General features: G+C 36.6%; 1 protein-coding gene across 5 annotated transcripts in view; it reads right to left on the bottom strand.

Moving 5' to 3' along the window:
- LOC120422309 (E3 ubiquitin-protein ligase MIB2) overlaps positions 1-15,994 on the bottom strand; it is an 83,540-nt gene that overhangs the window by 9,288 nt on the left and 58,258 nt on the right. For 4 of the 5 annotated variants that reach the window (XM_039585720.2, XM_039585708.2, XM_039585715.2 and 1 more), the window contains one exon: positions 4,996-5,335. In XM_039585720.2, coding sequence (XP_039441654.1) covers positions 4,996-5,335 — 340 coding nt within the window. Of the gene's footprint in view, positions 1-124; positions 248-4,995; positions 5,336-15,994 lie in introns of those variants that run through there. The other variant, XM_052707221.1, reaches the window with a different exon arrangement.

Raw genomic sequence — 15,994 nt, 5'->3', positions numbered from 1 at the left:
TCCTTTCATGGCAAAAAAAAATGAGAGTAAAAAACGATCGTGAAAACTGAAAGTAAAGCAAGGTATCGATGCGAGACGATCAAAAACATTCAAGATGAAGAAAAGGGTGTGTTTTTATGCTGACCATGTAAAACTTTTAAACTTTCTTCGGCAACGTCTTCGAGCCGACTAACTGAACCCGACTGATGATGCTGATGCTCTGCCGGATGTTTATCACGCGCGCGCATCACTATTAATGAGGCAGATTTGCGTGAATCATTATCGTGAGTTTGAGAGCACCACACACACACACACACAGAACGAGGAGGGAAATTCCCCGAAAATACCCGTTTTTTCTTCATTCTACCAACTATTGGCGAGAATGCCCGCTCGCGAAGTTGTTTTGACGGAGGATGATGATGATGATGGTCGTCGCAATTTGAAGAGGCGTTTGAAGATGATAGAAGGTTTGCAAAGTGGTGACGTCAAACGTCATTTTGAAAATTGAATCATTTGTGAATGATTATCGCTAATTTCTTGCCTTCAATGTAAGATAAACAATCTTTCTTTTACATGACATGGTAGAGTGTAACAAAAATTGCTTTCTTCCAAGCATTCGGGGGCTTGTTTTGGTGGGCGAACTGATACCTAATCCCAAATATGAGCTTGATGGGTGGCAGTGCGTGGCCGAATGGTTACGCTGTCCGCTTTGTAAGCGGATGATTCTGGGTTCGATTCCCATCTGCTGCAACCTTCCATCGGATGAGGAAGTAAAATGTCTGTCCCGGCCTTGGTTGTTAGGCCGTTAAGTCATTCCAGGTGTAGGAGTCGTCTCCATGCCATAAGTACAAACAACACACCAAACCAAGCCTACTCCGGTGGAATCGCTGGCGGCGGTTGGACTCGCAATCCAAAGGTCGTCAGTTCAAACACTGGGGTGGAAGGATCCTTGGAGTAAAAAGAGGTTTGGGTGCTCTCCCCATTCAAGCCTTCGGACTCCTAGGTTCGAGCAGACACTTGCAATAGAGACCACAAAAGACCCGGGGGTCGTTAATGTGGATGGTTTGATTTTGATTTTGTGGTAACAGGAACTTTTTTACTCGTAAAAAATGTATTTCCTACAATGACAGCCTTCTTTACAAATTTGGAAACTATTCAGCCCATACAAAAATGATTTGAAAGGAAAAATGATAAAAATTTCAAAATCTGTTTCTTTTGAAGGAATGTTTTTGATCGATTTGGTATCTTCGGCAAAGTTCTAGTTCCGAATGAAAACTACACCGAAAAAAAGATACAGGATTTTTTTTTGCAACATCATTTTTTTTTTTGCTAAAACTTGGTTGAAAAATCCATTTTTATTTATTTGTGTTTTTTAAAAAGACATAAATGCGATCTATTCAGAAAATTCCAGAATAAGCAAAAAATCTTTGACCAAAAAAAAGCACCCGATTTAATCCCACCAGGGGTAAGATAGAGCCTTTCTTACCAAAGTATATAACTTCTTTCAATTCATAACATCGTCTTTGTTTATTTATAACCTCAGCAAGGTATTATAAATGATCTGTTTTCCAAATGAAATTGAAAACGCAATTTTTACCAAAAGAACATTTTAAATCGTACATAATCTTAATCAAACAAGCGTTTATGACAAACGCAAGCATGGCCAGTGACGACGCACACCGCGGTTTTGGTGTTCTAGTTTTGGTACGAGCCCATAAACCGAACAAAGCAGGCGCAAAGTTAAACCGACGTACAAGTGAACCGCGTATGCCGCACGGTGCAGGGAAGCTTGCCATTCAGCTTCTACGAAAGTGACAGAGTCAGAGATAGCTATTTTTACAACCGCACCACTACACACTCAATCGCGAGTTCCTTAGGTAGATAGCCATTGGCGTCGCGAGCATTGAAAACTTTGAAAACGATATAAACGATGAAAAGCATAGAAAGCTCCTATTGGAATCCAATGAACTCTGTTAAATAAACTTACGAAATCACGACAAAATGAAGCCTACTTAAAGGCGATTTTAGGAGCACACGGGAAACAAATTGTTTGTACCCGGATGAATGTCCTATGTTACAAAAGTTTTTGCATAAACATTGGACAGTTATGCAAAAACATCGGTAGACAAGCTAATACAAACAAGTATATCTCGAGCTACAAAATATATGCGCCAGCATTCTCGCGCCAGTATTCGAAGCTCAACTTGACTTGGCGACGAAGCGTCGAAAATCGATGCAGTGTGATTTTTTAGCGATTTTTCCGATTAAAATTCATGCTGAATCGTCATATTTACGAACATGGAAGTAATGTCCAGCCATAAAGTAAAACCTATACCTTTCTTAAGAAAGAAAGGCAAAAAAGGGGAAAAAAGTCGAACATTCAAATTTTGTTCCACCTTTTTTATTAATTTTTGATCTCGGGAGCTAGTGGTCCGATTTCATGTTAAAAAAATAAACTTTTGTGAATTTTCGAAATTTTATAATCAAGAAAATCATTTTGAAAAGGCTAAAAACACTTATTTTGAATAATGTCAAATGTTTGGTTAGATAGATTTTGAATTTTCAAATATTTTTTATTGAAAAGAGCAAAACATTTCACAAAATTGTAATTTCTAACAATGAAAATCGGAAGGCTAGTTCCCGAGATATCGGATATCAAAATGGCTGATTAAGTAACACTGAGAAAATCTTTTTTTTTTCCTATTTTAATAAATTTTTGCATGGCCAAATCTCAGCAACCAATAATTTTAGAAAATATGACAAAGCACGGTGCTCAAAATACCGTTATTATGAAAAAAATATGCAATCCGAGATGTTGGTGTCTATCGATTCCTTACACCATAACGCACCTTTGAGCAAAAAATGAAAATATTCGCTGACGTTGTTTTCGAGATACAGCCCTTTTAAGATGTTACATCTGATTTTCAATGAGAAAACCATAACAATCTATACCATTTCGGCATTTCAAAGAATATGCATTTCGAGATAATGACGATTTTTACTTCATATGACTGTCAAGTAACTCTGGGCAAAGTTTCAGAAAGATGTTACATCTGATTATCAATAAGAAAACCATAACAAATCTATACCATTTCGGCATTTCAAAGAATATGCATTTCGAAATAATGACGATTTTTGCTTCATATGACTGTCAAGCATCTCTGGGTAAAGTTTCAGAATGTTTGCCGAGATACAACCATTTTAAAATGTTATTTCCGACTTTTTCTAAGAAAATCTACAATATCAATACAATTTCAGCATTTCAAAGAATATGCCTTTCGAGATGATGATGAATATTGCTTCATGTGACTGTCAAGTATCTCTGGGCAAAGTTTCAGAAGGTTTGCTGATGTAGTTGTCGAGCTACAGCCATTTTAATATGTTATTTCCGACTTTTTTGCCTTGTAAGCGGAAGGTGATGGGTTCGATTCCTGTCTGGCTCAGCAAAGTCAGATCCCTTAAAAGAGTAAATATGCTCACTGGGAATACTGACCGGTAGGGGATGGGTTTCGACTAGCGGCGTGATGGGTTTTCAATCCAGAGGTCGTGAGTTCGATTCTCGTACCGGGATGATGAAGTTTTTTTTTCTAAGAAAATCTATTTAATCGGCGTTAAAAGTCGGAAATAGCATCTTAATATGGCAGTATCTTAAAAACAACGACAGCAAACCTTTTAAAACTTGGCCTAGAAATACTTGACAGTCGTATAAAGCAAAATCAACCATTATCTTGAAATGCATATTCTTTGAAATGCTGAAATTGTATCGATTTTATAGATTTTCTCAGAAAAGTCGGAAATACCATTTTAAAATGGCTGTATCTCGAGAACAACATCAGCAAACCTTCTGAAACTTTGTCCAGAGATACATGACAGTCATATGAAGCAAAATTCATCATTATCTCGAAATGCATATTCTTTGAAATGCCGAAATGGTATAGATTGTTATGGTTTTTTTTTATTGAAAATCGGATGTAATATCTTAAAAGGGCTGTATCTCGAAAACTACATCAGCGAATGTTTTCATTTTTCGCTCAGAGGTGTGTTATGGTGTAAGGAATCGATAGACACCAAAATCTCGGATTGCATATTTTTTTTTCATAATAACGGTATTGTGAGCACCGTGCAAAGTGTAAGACATATTTTCACCTTTCGAAAATATTTTTTTAAGTGGGTAAACATGGGCAAGAGGTATTTAAAAATCGCTTTTAGAGTGCACAGCAACGAAGGAAGTTGTTGTCTTCTTATTTTAGTCAAACTTACGGAAAAAATCCTGAAACCTGGCGATCGTATCGATTTTTTGTTTGATTACGGTTAATGGGTTATTCCAGGTCAACTGGGTACACTTTTGGACTCCACATTCACCGATTTGGACCAAACTTGGAGGGAACGTTCATCTATCGATAGTTAAAATCCCAAGTTTGGTGCCGATCCCTCTATTTATGGCACCTTTTCCAAGGAATTAATTAAAAATAAAATATCAACCCTCAAATGCCTTCCAATATTGTTTCTTTGCTGTATATGGTTTAAAACGTGTTTTCACACATTCCCTAATTTTATTTTATTTTATTTTATTTTTATTTGATCACCATCGTGTTCCCTGGAAAATTTTACATAAGAATCAATGCGTATCTCAAACTAAACCAAACCAATGCCGAGAAACAGCCCTACGCGTGCACTCAAGGCCTACTTTAAGGGGTTTTTGCATAAGAAATTCAGAGTTTCTATTTTTTTCAGATCAAGGCAACCCCAATCCAGATTTGTGCTCAATGTAGATTCAAATTTTTTGTTTACCTCATAATACAAAAACTTCAGAAATAATAATAAAAACATAAACTAGAATTGCTCGTTTCACCAATAGAAAAATGGTGAGATGCTCATAAGTATATCAAAATGATGATAATTTATTTTGAATGCAGACAATTTCACAAACACAAAAATAGAATTTTTGAGCTATGCGTCAACTCAACAATAGAAATTTACCATACATTAACTTCACAACAAATAACAATTACTCACCCAACGGAATTGGCCGTCTGATACCGCACAAACGAGTGCTCCAGGTCGTGGATGTCGTTCCCGTAGCACGTGGCACACAGATCGTAGTTGGAGCAGTCCGCACAGTGGAACCGTATTCCGGCGATGCCCGGCTTCGAGCAGCCGTCGCAGATTATGTTCGGATGTTTGACCCCGATCTGGGCGTTATCCACCACGATCAGATCGTACTGCTTCTGGTAGCCAACGCGGTAGTTGGTCCGATGGCCCGAGTCCCAGTTCACGACGACGGTCTTCTCCGGCGAGTGGGTCGACCCGGATCGACCTATTTCACACAACGTTCCGACGTGTCCTTCACCGTCATCTGGAGAATCGGAGAAGAAAAAAAACAGAGTCTCGATTAGTAAAACTTCACTTCACTCGCCCCCAGTAGGAACTTAAATCAGATTCATTCATATAAACATCAATTCTCCATGGTAATAAAATCACTCTAAACCGGTAGTTTCTTCTCCCCCTCCCCCCAACAATAATAATAATGCTCACACGCTCGAAAAACGCAGGAAAACCCCGAAAACCCGCACGGGAAAACCAACAATCACCAAACTCGACGGAAAACAGTACGGTGCAAGCACAGAACAACCTCGGTGAAAAGTATGGATACGGCGATGCGCGACCGATCCGCTCCACGGCGCAAGCTAGATTAACATCAGCCGCTTAAGTCGGGAGTTCTTCAACCGCGCCGATGCGATGTGCGCCAGACTGCGGCGGCAGAGAAAGAAAAAAACCGTGTAAAAGATTCTGTGCTCTAACGTTGTGTTTGGGGGAACAGCAGATGCGGCTGCGGTAGCACACATTACAGTAATGGTCATGTGAAATTTACATTTTTGTTTTGTTAGCTTTCTCACCGGTAAAATCACGTCAAAACTTTTTTTTTTCTTTAAAGTGGGCATCAAACCAATGTTTACGTATACATTCCGAATCAATAAAAAAATTGCAAAATAAAAAAAACAAATTGTGTACCTTACTTTAGTGACAGTAAAAAAAGTGAAAATTTGGAAGGTGTAAAATTTGATAGAGTACCGTCATTACGTCGCCATCTAAAAAAAAAATGAGGACACAGTAAAAATGATGATACATTTGAAAATATACACAAACAAAAATATGTTACATTTGGGTGAAATATGATAATCGATTTTCCAGCACAGCACTTTTTAAGTTAAAGTTCCACTAAATTTGGACAACTTTACAACCATATTACACCCTAATGTTACATTGCCTTGAAACATGTGTGAATTTCCATGTGTAACTGCGCTTTTTTCACAAACGTTAAGGTAAAATTACATCAAAAAAGAGACAATGAGCAATGCTCTACCAAAACCAGAAATGGATTTTATTTGTATTTTTTTATTTGGCTCACACTTTGTGGGCGCCTTCCCTATGACCAAAGAAGCTATTTTGTGTCATTGGTTCACCCATACAAGTCTCCATACAATTTTGGCAGCTGTCCATAAAAAAATGGTACGTAAATATTCAAACAGCTGTAACTTTTGAGTGAATTTTCTGATCAATTTGATGTCTTCGGCAAAGTTGTAAGTATTGTTGAAGACTATTGAGAAAAAATAGGTACACGGAAAAAATTCCCGATTTTTTATAAACTTTTTTTTACAAAAACTCAATTTCTCAAAATACGATTTTTATGATTTTCGAGTTTTTTTGATATGTATTAGGGGACGAAAATCCGCAACTTTTGAGTCAAGTATGGTCAAAAAATCTGCCACCGATTTATGATTTTTTTAAATAGTGATTTTTGAAAAAAAATGAAATTTCATACAAAACAAAATATAACATGATTAATATAGTTTGAAAAGGGCCTAATATTGAATGTTTGGCCCTTTTGAAATGCTAGTCTTGATTCAAAAAATTTCAAAATATTTTTTTCGAAAAGATCGAAAAAATTTACGAATGAAACATTGAAAATCGAACCATTAGTTGCTGAGACATTGGAAAATTGTGGGTTTTTTGGGTAAGACTTAGAAAACTTCAATTTGTCCTGTTTCTTTTTGTTTAAGCCACTGCACAGTGGTCCAGATTGCAAAATTAAGTGGAAAATGGATTTTCCGAAAAATGGTTAAGTTTTGGAGCTTTGGTGTCTTCAGAAGAGTTGTTGCATATGGAAAGGGGCAACTTTTGGTTTGGTTGAAAATTAGGGTGGTTCACGATTAGGGTGATTTTGGAAATCTAACTTTACAGGAATATTTTTGGGAATTTTTTCGTCTTCTAGAAAGTTGACGGGCTTGCCAATCCAAGCAACTTTGTCGAAGACACCAAAATTTTATCTCGTAATCTACGCCTTCTACGACAAAATATATAGAAAGCATCTGAGCAAACCTTCAAAAATCAGTTTTTTTAACGTGGCAATTCAGGGTTAAGTTTTAGAGAAAAGTGGTATTCGGAGCACTTTTAGAGCTCTAAAAAACAAACATTTTTATTATCTGACAAGTCAATTTGGACTTAAGGGTCAAAAGTTACAGCGATTTTAAGGTAAAAAAGATGCAAATTTAAAACTTAAATATCTCGAAAAGGCGCAAGCCAAATTTTAAGCACTAGGCTGCATTTGAAAGAAGAGATCCAGCACTACAAACGCTGAAAAAATCTCAGGGGTGTTTTTCTTTAAACTCGAGATATCTTCATTTGAAAAAGTCTAATTTTCAAGGGAAAACCTTATGCGACCACCCTAATGAATTTCGAAAATTGTCCAAATATATGTTTTTCCATGTAATTTTGTCCGCTGAATCTGAATCTGCCCTCAGAATTGACCCAAAAAAACTGATTTTTGAAGGTTTGCTCAGATGCTTTCTGTATATTTTGTCGTAGAAGGCGTAGATTACGAGATAAAATTTTGGTGTCTTCGACAAAGTTGCTTGGATTGGCAAGCCCGTCAACTTTCTAGAAGATGAAAAAATTCCCAAAAATATTCCTGTAAAGTTAGATTTCCAAAATCACCCTAATCGTGAACCACCCTAATTTTCAACCAAACCAAAAGTTGCCCCTTTTCATATGCAACAACTCTTCTGAAGACACCAAAGCTCCAAAACTTAACCATTTTTCGGAAAATCCATTTTCCACTTAATTTTGCAATCTGGACCACTGTGCACTGTATCTCAGCAACCAGAGGTCCAAACTTTAATGTCTTAGACAATTTTATAGCAAATTTTCTGAATTGTGGTCACTCATAGTCACTATTTTGAAAAATCGAAAAACTGCAAATATTTCGCTAAAATCAAAATTTTGGTGGCTACCTGTATCTTGCAAATGGAACCCTTTATCAAAAAAAAAATCTGTACTTTTCGAGTACTTTTCGATTGCAAATTCAATTTTACATAACAAAAATTATGTCAAATTATGTTTTGTATGAAATTTCGATTTTTTTTCAAAAATCACTGTTTTTTCAAAAAATCATAACTTGGCTGCAGATTTTTTGAGCATACTTCTCAATATGGCTCAAAAATTGCGGATTTTTGTTCCCTAAAACATATTAAAAAATCTTGACAATCAAAAAATACGTATTTTGGGAAATTTGACTTTGAGTTTGAGCCAAATACAAAAAATTAAAAAAGGCCGAAATCGGCCGATATCGAAGAGAATCGCTCTAATATTTAACCACCAATTTTCCAACCTTCCAAAATCAAACTTTTTTTACTTTGTAGTACTTTTGCGAGGAGATAAAAAATGATTTTGTGTAAAGAAAATGCTACACATAAAAAAAGTAATGCAACTGCATGTAGAATACTTTTTTGAATATTTTAAGAAATTTCATGTTATATTCCAGATGCATAATTACTACTTTTTACATCCTTCATTGATCCTTATTTCCCGAAACGTAAACTCAACAATTTCAAAATCTTAAAAAATTAGAAAAAATAAAGAAAATAAAAATTCAAAAAAATACATTCAAAAAAAATACATTCAAAAAAATAAATTCAAAAAAAATTTAAAAAAAAATAAAATTCTGCAAATTTATTATTTTGTATTTAACATTTTTTAAATTTTCATTAAAATCAAAAATCAAATACATAAAAAAACAAAATGGTAAATTTTGTTTATTCAAAGATGGCTCGTAATCTCAACTTTTAAACATTATATTTTTTTGCATTATTATAACCAGAAAAATTCGATGATAAAATCGCATGAAAAAGCAAACACACCATCACACAACACCGTTGTGAGAAAAGACACTTTATATTACACTCTGCATGTACAAGGAGCGGCCGTGGCTGACTGGTTACGGTGTTCGCTTTATAAGCGAATGGTTCTGGGTTCGATGCCAATCTGCTCCCAACGAGAAAGATTAGAACACAGAAATTAGAAATGATAAATATGAACGAAAAATCAAAATCGTTCGAGGCGGGGTTCGAACCCCCGTACTTTGGATTGGTAAGCAAAAATGCCAACCACTAGGCCATGACGACTTGGTGAACTTGGATTGGAATTAGGAATACTGTTACAGAGAGCGAGTTGTGGCGCTATAACCACGGCAAATAGTGTCCAGGGCATTCGTGGAAATACAATGTCCCATCCCAGAGGGTCCCGGAGTACCAAACCTTCTTAGCATGGTGCTCCCAACGAATACAACCAAAATCTCGGAGCGTATGGTGGTGTGTCCCCACGCTTCTTCCTCCCCTGTCGATTCAGAATTGTGTTGTTGTTCGAACACTCAGTGCTCAAACTCAACCCAATTACGAGTCATCTCTGCGATACGGCTTTACGCAGTAGGCCTGGCCGCTTTAACGCTTGTGATATTTCAATGCATTCCGATGCAATGGCGCACTACAAATGTTAATGAATGACAAGAAGAGTGCTAGGTGTCATCTAACCTAAGGCACTCTCCAGGATCCCTTCGAAAGATTGGCTGCGCTAGGGTCTGATTAGATTAGATTAGATTTATATTACACTCTGCATGTACAGTTTTTTTAAACACAAAAAAAAGTTGCAACCGACGGGATTCAAACCCAACACTATCAGACCGTTGAAGAGTAGAAAGAATAAACGCCTATATGAGCTTGACATTCCGGTCATGTAGGATTACCGTACTGAAGGCTATAATATTACATAAATCTTTATCAAATAAATCAGAATTTATTTTATACTTAGAATTTATTTTATACACGCAGCTAGATTTGCTGTGAATATTATAAGAAACCCTTTTTCAGCCTCTAGCCATATGACAACGACTGTACTCTTAGTAGTATACGAAAGTGTAGTTCCGCCACAGCTTCACCTACCGGTGGAACCCCCTCGTCAGTTGTATATACTTCCCAACTCAACAGCAGTGCAGTCATCGGCATCGGAAGACACAACACCCAATCCGGTCGAGCTAGAGAGATCCCGCAATGCAATGGGGAAATCACTTCCTCCTTCCCTTCCTCTCCTATATACAATACGTTATGAGTGGGAGTCAGCCGCTTGCCTGTGTGTGTGCAGTGCATATGACTCCAGGGAACATTCACACATACAGCAAATAAGAAAAAAAGAGCAACACTTCCTTCGTCGCGCTTGTTTACTTTTAGTTTCGGTCATTATAGTATCTCTCGAAAGCCCTCTTCTCTGCTAACGTCCCAAATAGGGGATGCAAGGGTCGCGGAACGAGGGGTACATGATTCATTGCAATTTTATTGTATGCTTGGCCACAATTTTCTGATTAAATCAACAAGTTTGTTTTGCTTTGCCAGCGTTATCCAGCGACGTCAAACCAGGCGTTGGGTGATCCCGGGCAGACGGTAATAACAAAATTCATGCCATTTCAATAACAAATACTGTTAAAATAACAGAAAGTGTTATGGAATATTCTCGAAAAATCCATTTTTGCATAAGAGTTTAATAACAGTTTTCGTTATCATAACATAATTTGTTATTGGACTGATATTGGTTGCAAGCCAAAACAACTTTGGAATAACATTTTTTGTTATGGAAGAATACCTCCAACTGTTATTGGGTTGATCGGATTAATTGTTAAAATAACAAAAAATAATAACAAAAATTTGTTCGAAAAACCACTTAAAATGTTATTAGTCTGTTATTACAATAACAATCCAATAACAAAAAAAAATCATAACGGCGAATAACAAAACTTGTTATAAATAACATAAAATGTTATTGGCCTAGTATTTTCAAATAACAAAAAATGTTATTCCAGCGTTATTTCCGTCTGCTCGGGATATTGAAGTGATGATGCCCGTTTGGATTGGATCATCATTGTCAACAGTATAAGCTCTCAACATATGAGACGGGATTTGTTTGCAATAAATTTAAATGTCCACAAATCGGGCAGCACCAGTGATGCATTCTATTTGGAGAGCTGATTTTTGTTTACTCATATGTGTATGCTGTCCCTTATTGAGGAGGGGATGCAATCTGGTTCAATTGATGAAGCTTTGATTTGAGATTAAAATATAATCTCAGATTTGATTGATCTGTAACAAATAAATTTTAACAGAAAATTTAAATATCGAGAATGGTCACCCTATAAAAACAATCGCTTGTCAAAACAATTCCAAATAAATATTTGCTTGCCCCAACTCACTTTAACATTTCAAATTCTGTAGTGTCATCAAATGAAGGATTCTCTAATTTGGTGTTCTAGCTGTAGACTAAACTTTCTTTATGGTTTCGAGAATCACAGACTTACAAACAAAAAATAAGTATTCCCAGAGGAAACCATATGTCCAACAAGGGAAGTCAAACCGTCCAGGGTAACTGACCCAAACTTTGGCTTCGAAATTAGCTGTTAAGCATGTTTAGTTGCTTAGAATTAAAACACAAATCCAGTAGCAATGCCCTCCCCATTAGAGCAAACACAGTCTAGCCTGCGGCGTTCACGCAATCGTCACGAGAATTCCGTGGCCGGGATTTACCATCAGATGCCGCCGCCGGCGGCGATGACTTATCTTAACATATTTAGTTTTTTTTTTTTTTTGCTTCTCATACATTTTATAAGCCGTGACGATTAAGTCTGCGTCGCGCGCGCACACACATGCGGTTAACATAAAAATCACAGCCATTTATTCCCAACACATGTGGCCCCTCTGTTTATTCTACCGATGTTAGGGGGGAAAAGGGACAGACACTTCTCGTGACAAGGAAAAAAACGACATTTCCACCGGCACGCGCCCTTTTACAATGCGTGTATGTGAGTAAAAATAAGATTTTCAAGTACTATTTTTAGAACCGTCACACATTGGTAACGTCGGTTTCACTCTTACTCACGCACGCACGGGTGTTGGTGGGTCTGGCGGCGTGCTAGACGCGGTCCCTTGTCCCGTACGGTGACATGACACATAAGGTCGGGAAGACATTCCGGGAATCCGTAATGGGGGGAGCAGTTCTTAGTCATTTTTGGATAGTTATTTTTGTAAGTTAGAGTTGTTTGCAGAAAATAATTAGTATATTTAGAACTAATCTTTTTTCAAATTTGTCACCACAGAAAAAAATAAACAGTAGAGATAAGTCGCATCAATTTTATTACACATTTCTCTGTAAATTTCACAGCTATATTGCAATATTATTGGTATTAAAAGTAAAAACTCTCAAGAATAATAAAAGTTTGGGTTAACCCATTTCTTCCCATCTAGCTGTGTCGTTATTTTTTTTTTTTTTTTTGCTAGTACAAAGTTGTGAAAATAGAGTAAAAATTTAAGGCCTGTATATAGAGCATCAGGAAGCTACACAAATTATTAAAATAATGAAACTTTTTTGACAGAATTTTGCATACAAGGTACCCAATACTGTCATAAACCAAAAGTGACTTTATCCGTCCATCTCACTGCTTGGAGGTTTTCAACAAATAGTAATTAAATTTTTAGAACAGAAATTCTTTTCCGACATTTTTTTATATTTATGATAAAGTCTAAAAACAAAATTTTACTTAGGACAACTATACGTTAAAGCGTACGTAAGGTGAGCAGTTCTCCATGAGCAGTTCTCTCAGATTTCGGTCATTCATTTTTTGTGTATTTTTTTAATGGCCAAAGAAGCCATTTGTCATCATTAGTTTGTCCATATAATATTCCATACAAATTTGGAAGCTGTCCATCCAAAAATGATGTATGAGAATTCAAAAATCAGCATCTTTTGAAGGAATTTTTTCACCAATTTGATCTTCGGCAAAGTTGTACGTATGGATACGAACTACACTTGAAAAAAATGATGCTAAGTAAAAAACGTAACTTAATCCACCCTAGGGTGGTTGGTGCCTTCCTCACATTTAAAGGGTGCTATCCAAAATAGACACAAAAGGGCGATATTTTTCAGTGTTTTATCAATTTGAATCATTATTCATACCACTAGATTGGATAGTCTTCATATTGCAGGGCACTTATATGCTTACACCTTATGATTGGGTAGCCAGATCCCCAATCCAGTTCGTGCTTGTTGAAAAGGTCTATTGATTATCTATCCAACGATATGTCGCATGAGAGATCCGGACAACGTTTTCATCAAAATATCTGAGATCCGGCCTCCAAAAAGTGCATAAATGACACTTAAGTGCTTATAACTTTTGATAGGGTTGTCAGATCTTCAATGTCTTGGACGCGTTGGAAAGGTCTTTTGATTATCTATTCAACGATATGTAGCATGAGAGATCCGGACAACGGTTTCATCAACATATCTGAGATCCGGCCTCCAAAAAGTGCATAAATAACACTTAAGTGCTTATAACTTTTGATAGGATGCTCAGATCTTCAATGTCTTGGACGCGTTGGAAAGGTCTTTCAAATACCTTTCTGAAAATGTATAACATGACAGGTTTTCTTACAAAAACCACCCTTTTTACAATCTTCCGAACTTAATTCAAAATAGTTTTTTTAGCATAACTTTTGAAGTACTTAACTAAACTGCATAATTTTTAATAGCGACTTATGGGACCCCAAGACGGATCGAATGAGGCCAAAACGGACAAAATCGGTTCAGCCAGTCTCGAGATAATCGAGTGACAATTTTTTGATCAACATCCCACCACACACACAGACATTTGCTCAGAATTTGATTCTGAGTCGATAGGTATACATGAAGGTGGGTCTAGGAGGTCTAATAGAGAAGTTCATTTTTCGAGTGATTTTATAGCCTTTCCTCAGTAAGGTGAGGAAGGCAAAAAGATTTGGTGATTTTTGCCTTCCTCACGTTACTGAGGAAAGGCTATAAAATCACTCGAAAAATGAACTTCTCAATTAGACCTCCTAGACCCACCTTCATGTATACCTATCGACTCAGAATCAAATTCTGAGCAAATGTCTGTGTGTGTGGTGGGATGTTGATCAAAAAATTGTCACTCGATTATCTCGAGACTGGCTGAACCGATTTTGTCCGTTTTGGCCTCATTCGATCCGTCTTGGGGTTCCATAAGTCGCTATTAAAAATTATGCAGTTTAGTTAAGTACTTCAAAAGTTATGCTAAAAAAACAATTTTGACTAAAGTCCGGAAGATTGTAAAAAGGGTGGTTTTTGTAAGAAAACCCGTCATGCTATACATTTTTAGAAAGGTATTTAAAAGACCTTTTCAACGCGTCCAAAACATTGAAGATCTGACAACCCTATCAAAAGTTAAAAGCACTTAAGTGTTATCTCCGCACTTTTTGGAGGCCGGATCTCAGATATGTTGATGAAAACGTTGTCCGGATCTCTTAAGTTACCTATCATTGGATAGGTATTCAAAAGACCTCTCCAACGCGTCCAAAACATTGAAGATCTGACAACCCTATCAAAAGCTATAAGCACTTCAGAGTTACTTATGCACTTTTTGGAGGCCGGATCTAAGATATTTTGATGGTAACGTTGTCCGGATCGCTCATGCGACCTATCGCAAGATGGGTATTCAAAAGACATCTAACGCGTCCAAAACATTGAAGATCTGACAACCCTATCAAAAGTTATAAGCACTTAAGTGTTATTTACGCACTTTTTGAATTTTGGATAGTACCTTCAAATATGAGGAAGGCGCCAACCACCTAGAGTAACGTTTTAATTAATTTTTTGTCACAAAAACTTGATTTGCAAAAAAAAAAACTATATTTTTATTTTTTTCATTTTCTGATATGTTTTAGGGGACATTAAATGCCAACTTTTCAGAAATTTCCAGGTTGTTCAAAAAATCTTTGATCGAGTTATGATTTTTTTTTAATAATACTGTTTTGCCTTCCTCACCTTACTGAGGAAAGGCTATAAAATCACTCGGAAAATGAACTTTTTAATTAGACCTCCTAGACCTACCTTCATTTGTACATATCGACTCAGAATCACCAGCTGAGCAAATGTCTGTGTGTTTGGCTGTATGTAGACATGTGTACCAAATCAATGTCACTGGAATATCTCGTCACAGGCTCAACCGATTTTGGCCGGAATGGTTTTAATCGATCCGTTTTAACGTCCCCTACGTTGCTATTTAAATTCATGCAGTTTTATCATGTATCTAAAAAGTTATGTTGAAAAAACTGTTTCATATTAAATTAAAATTATGGTAAAAAGGGTGGTTTTTTCATGAAACCCTCACATGTTATATATTTTTTGAAAGCATATGAGAAGACCTTTTAGGTGGATTAAAAAAAAAAGTGATCGGACTTACCTATCCAAAGTTACGAGCACTTAAGAATTCAGCTGATTTTCCTAACCTCACTGTTTTTTTTTTCTTAATTTGTTTTTGTTTTCAAATTCAAATGCACAGGGTGATCCAAAAAAAAAATTTGTGAAATGGAAGTCGATGATCGACGAATAGAGCTGTGCCGTGGTATTCAAAATTGGATAACCCAATGAAGACTACTTTTTAATCAAAATCAAATGCTAATTAAAACAACTACAGTAATCTGGGGCAAATCGAGACACATGGGGCGAATAGGGTCCTAATGAGTGTATCCCCCTATCACCTTTTGTCAATGTCCACATTTCGATGCCTCTGTGATCTCTTATGCTACACTACATAGGAAAACCGGCTAGCTTAATACAAGAGAGCACAGATGCATCGATTTGCTAAGTA

This window comes from Culex pipiens, chromosome 2 (assembly GCF_016801865.2).
Source record: "Culex pipiens pallens isolate TS chromosome 2, TS_CPP_V2, whole genome shotgun sequence".
Taxonomy (NCBI): domain Eukaryota; kingdom Metazoa; phylum Arthropoda; class Insecta; order Diptera; family Culicidae; genus Culex; species Culex pipiens.
This window is presented reverse-complemented; position numbering and strand designations above follow the sequence as displayed.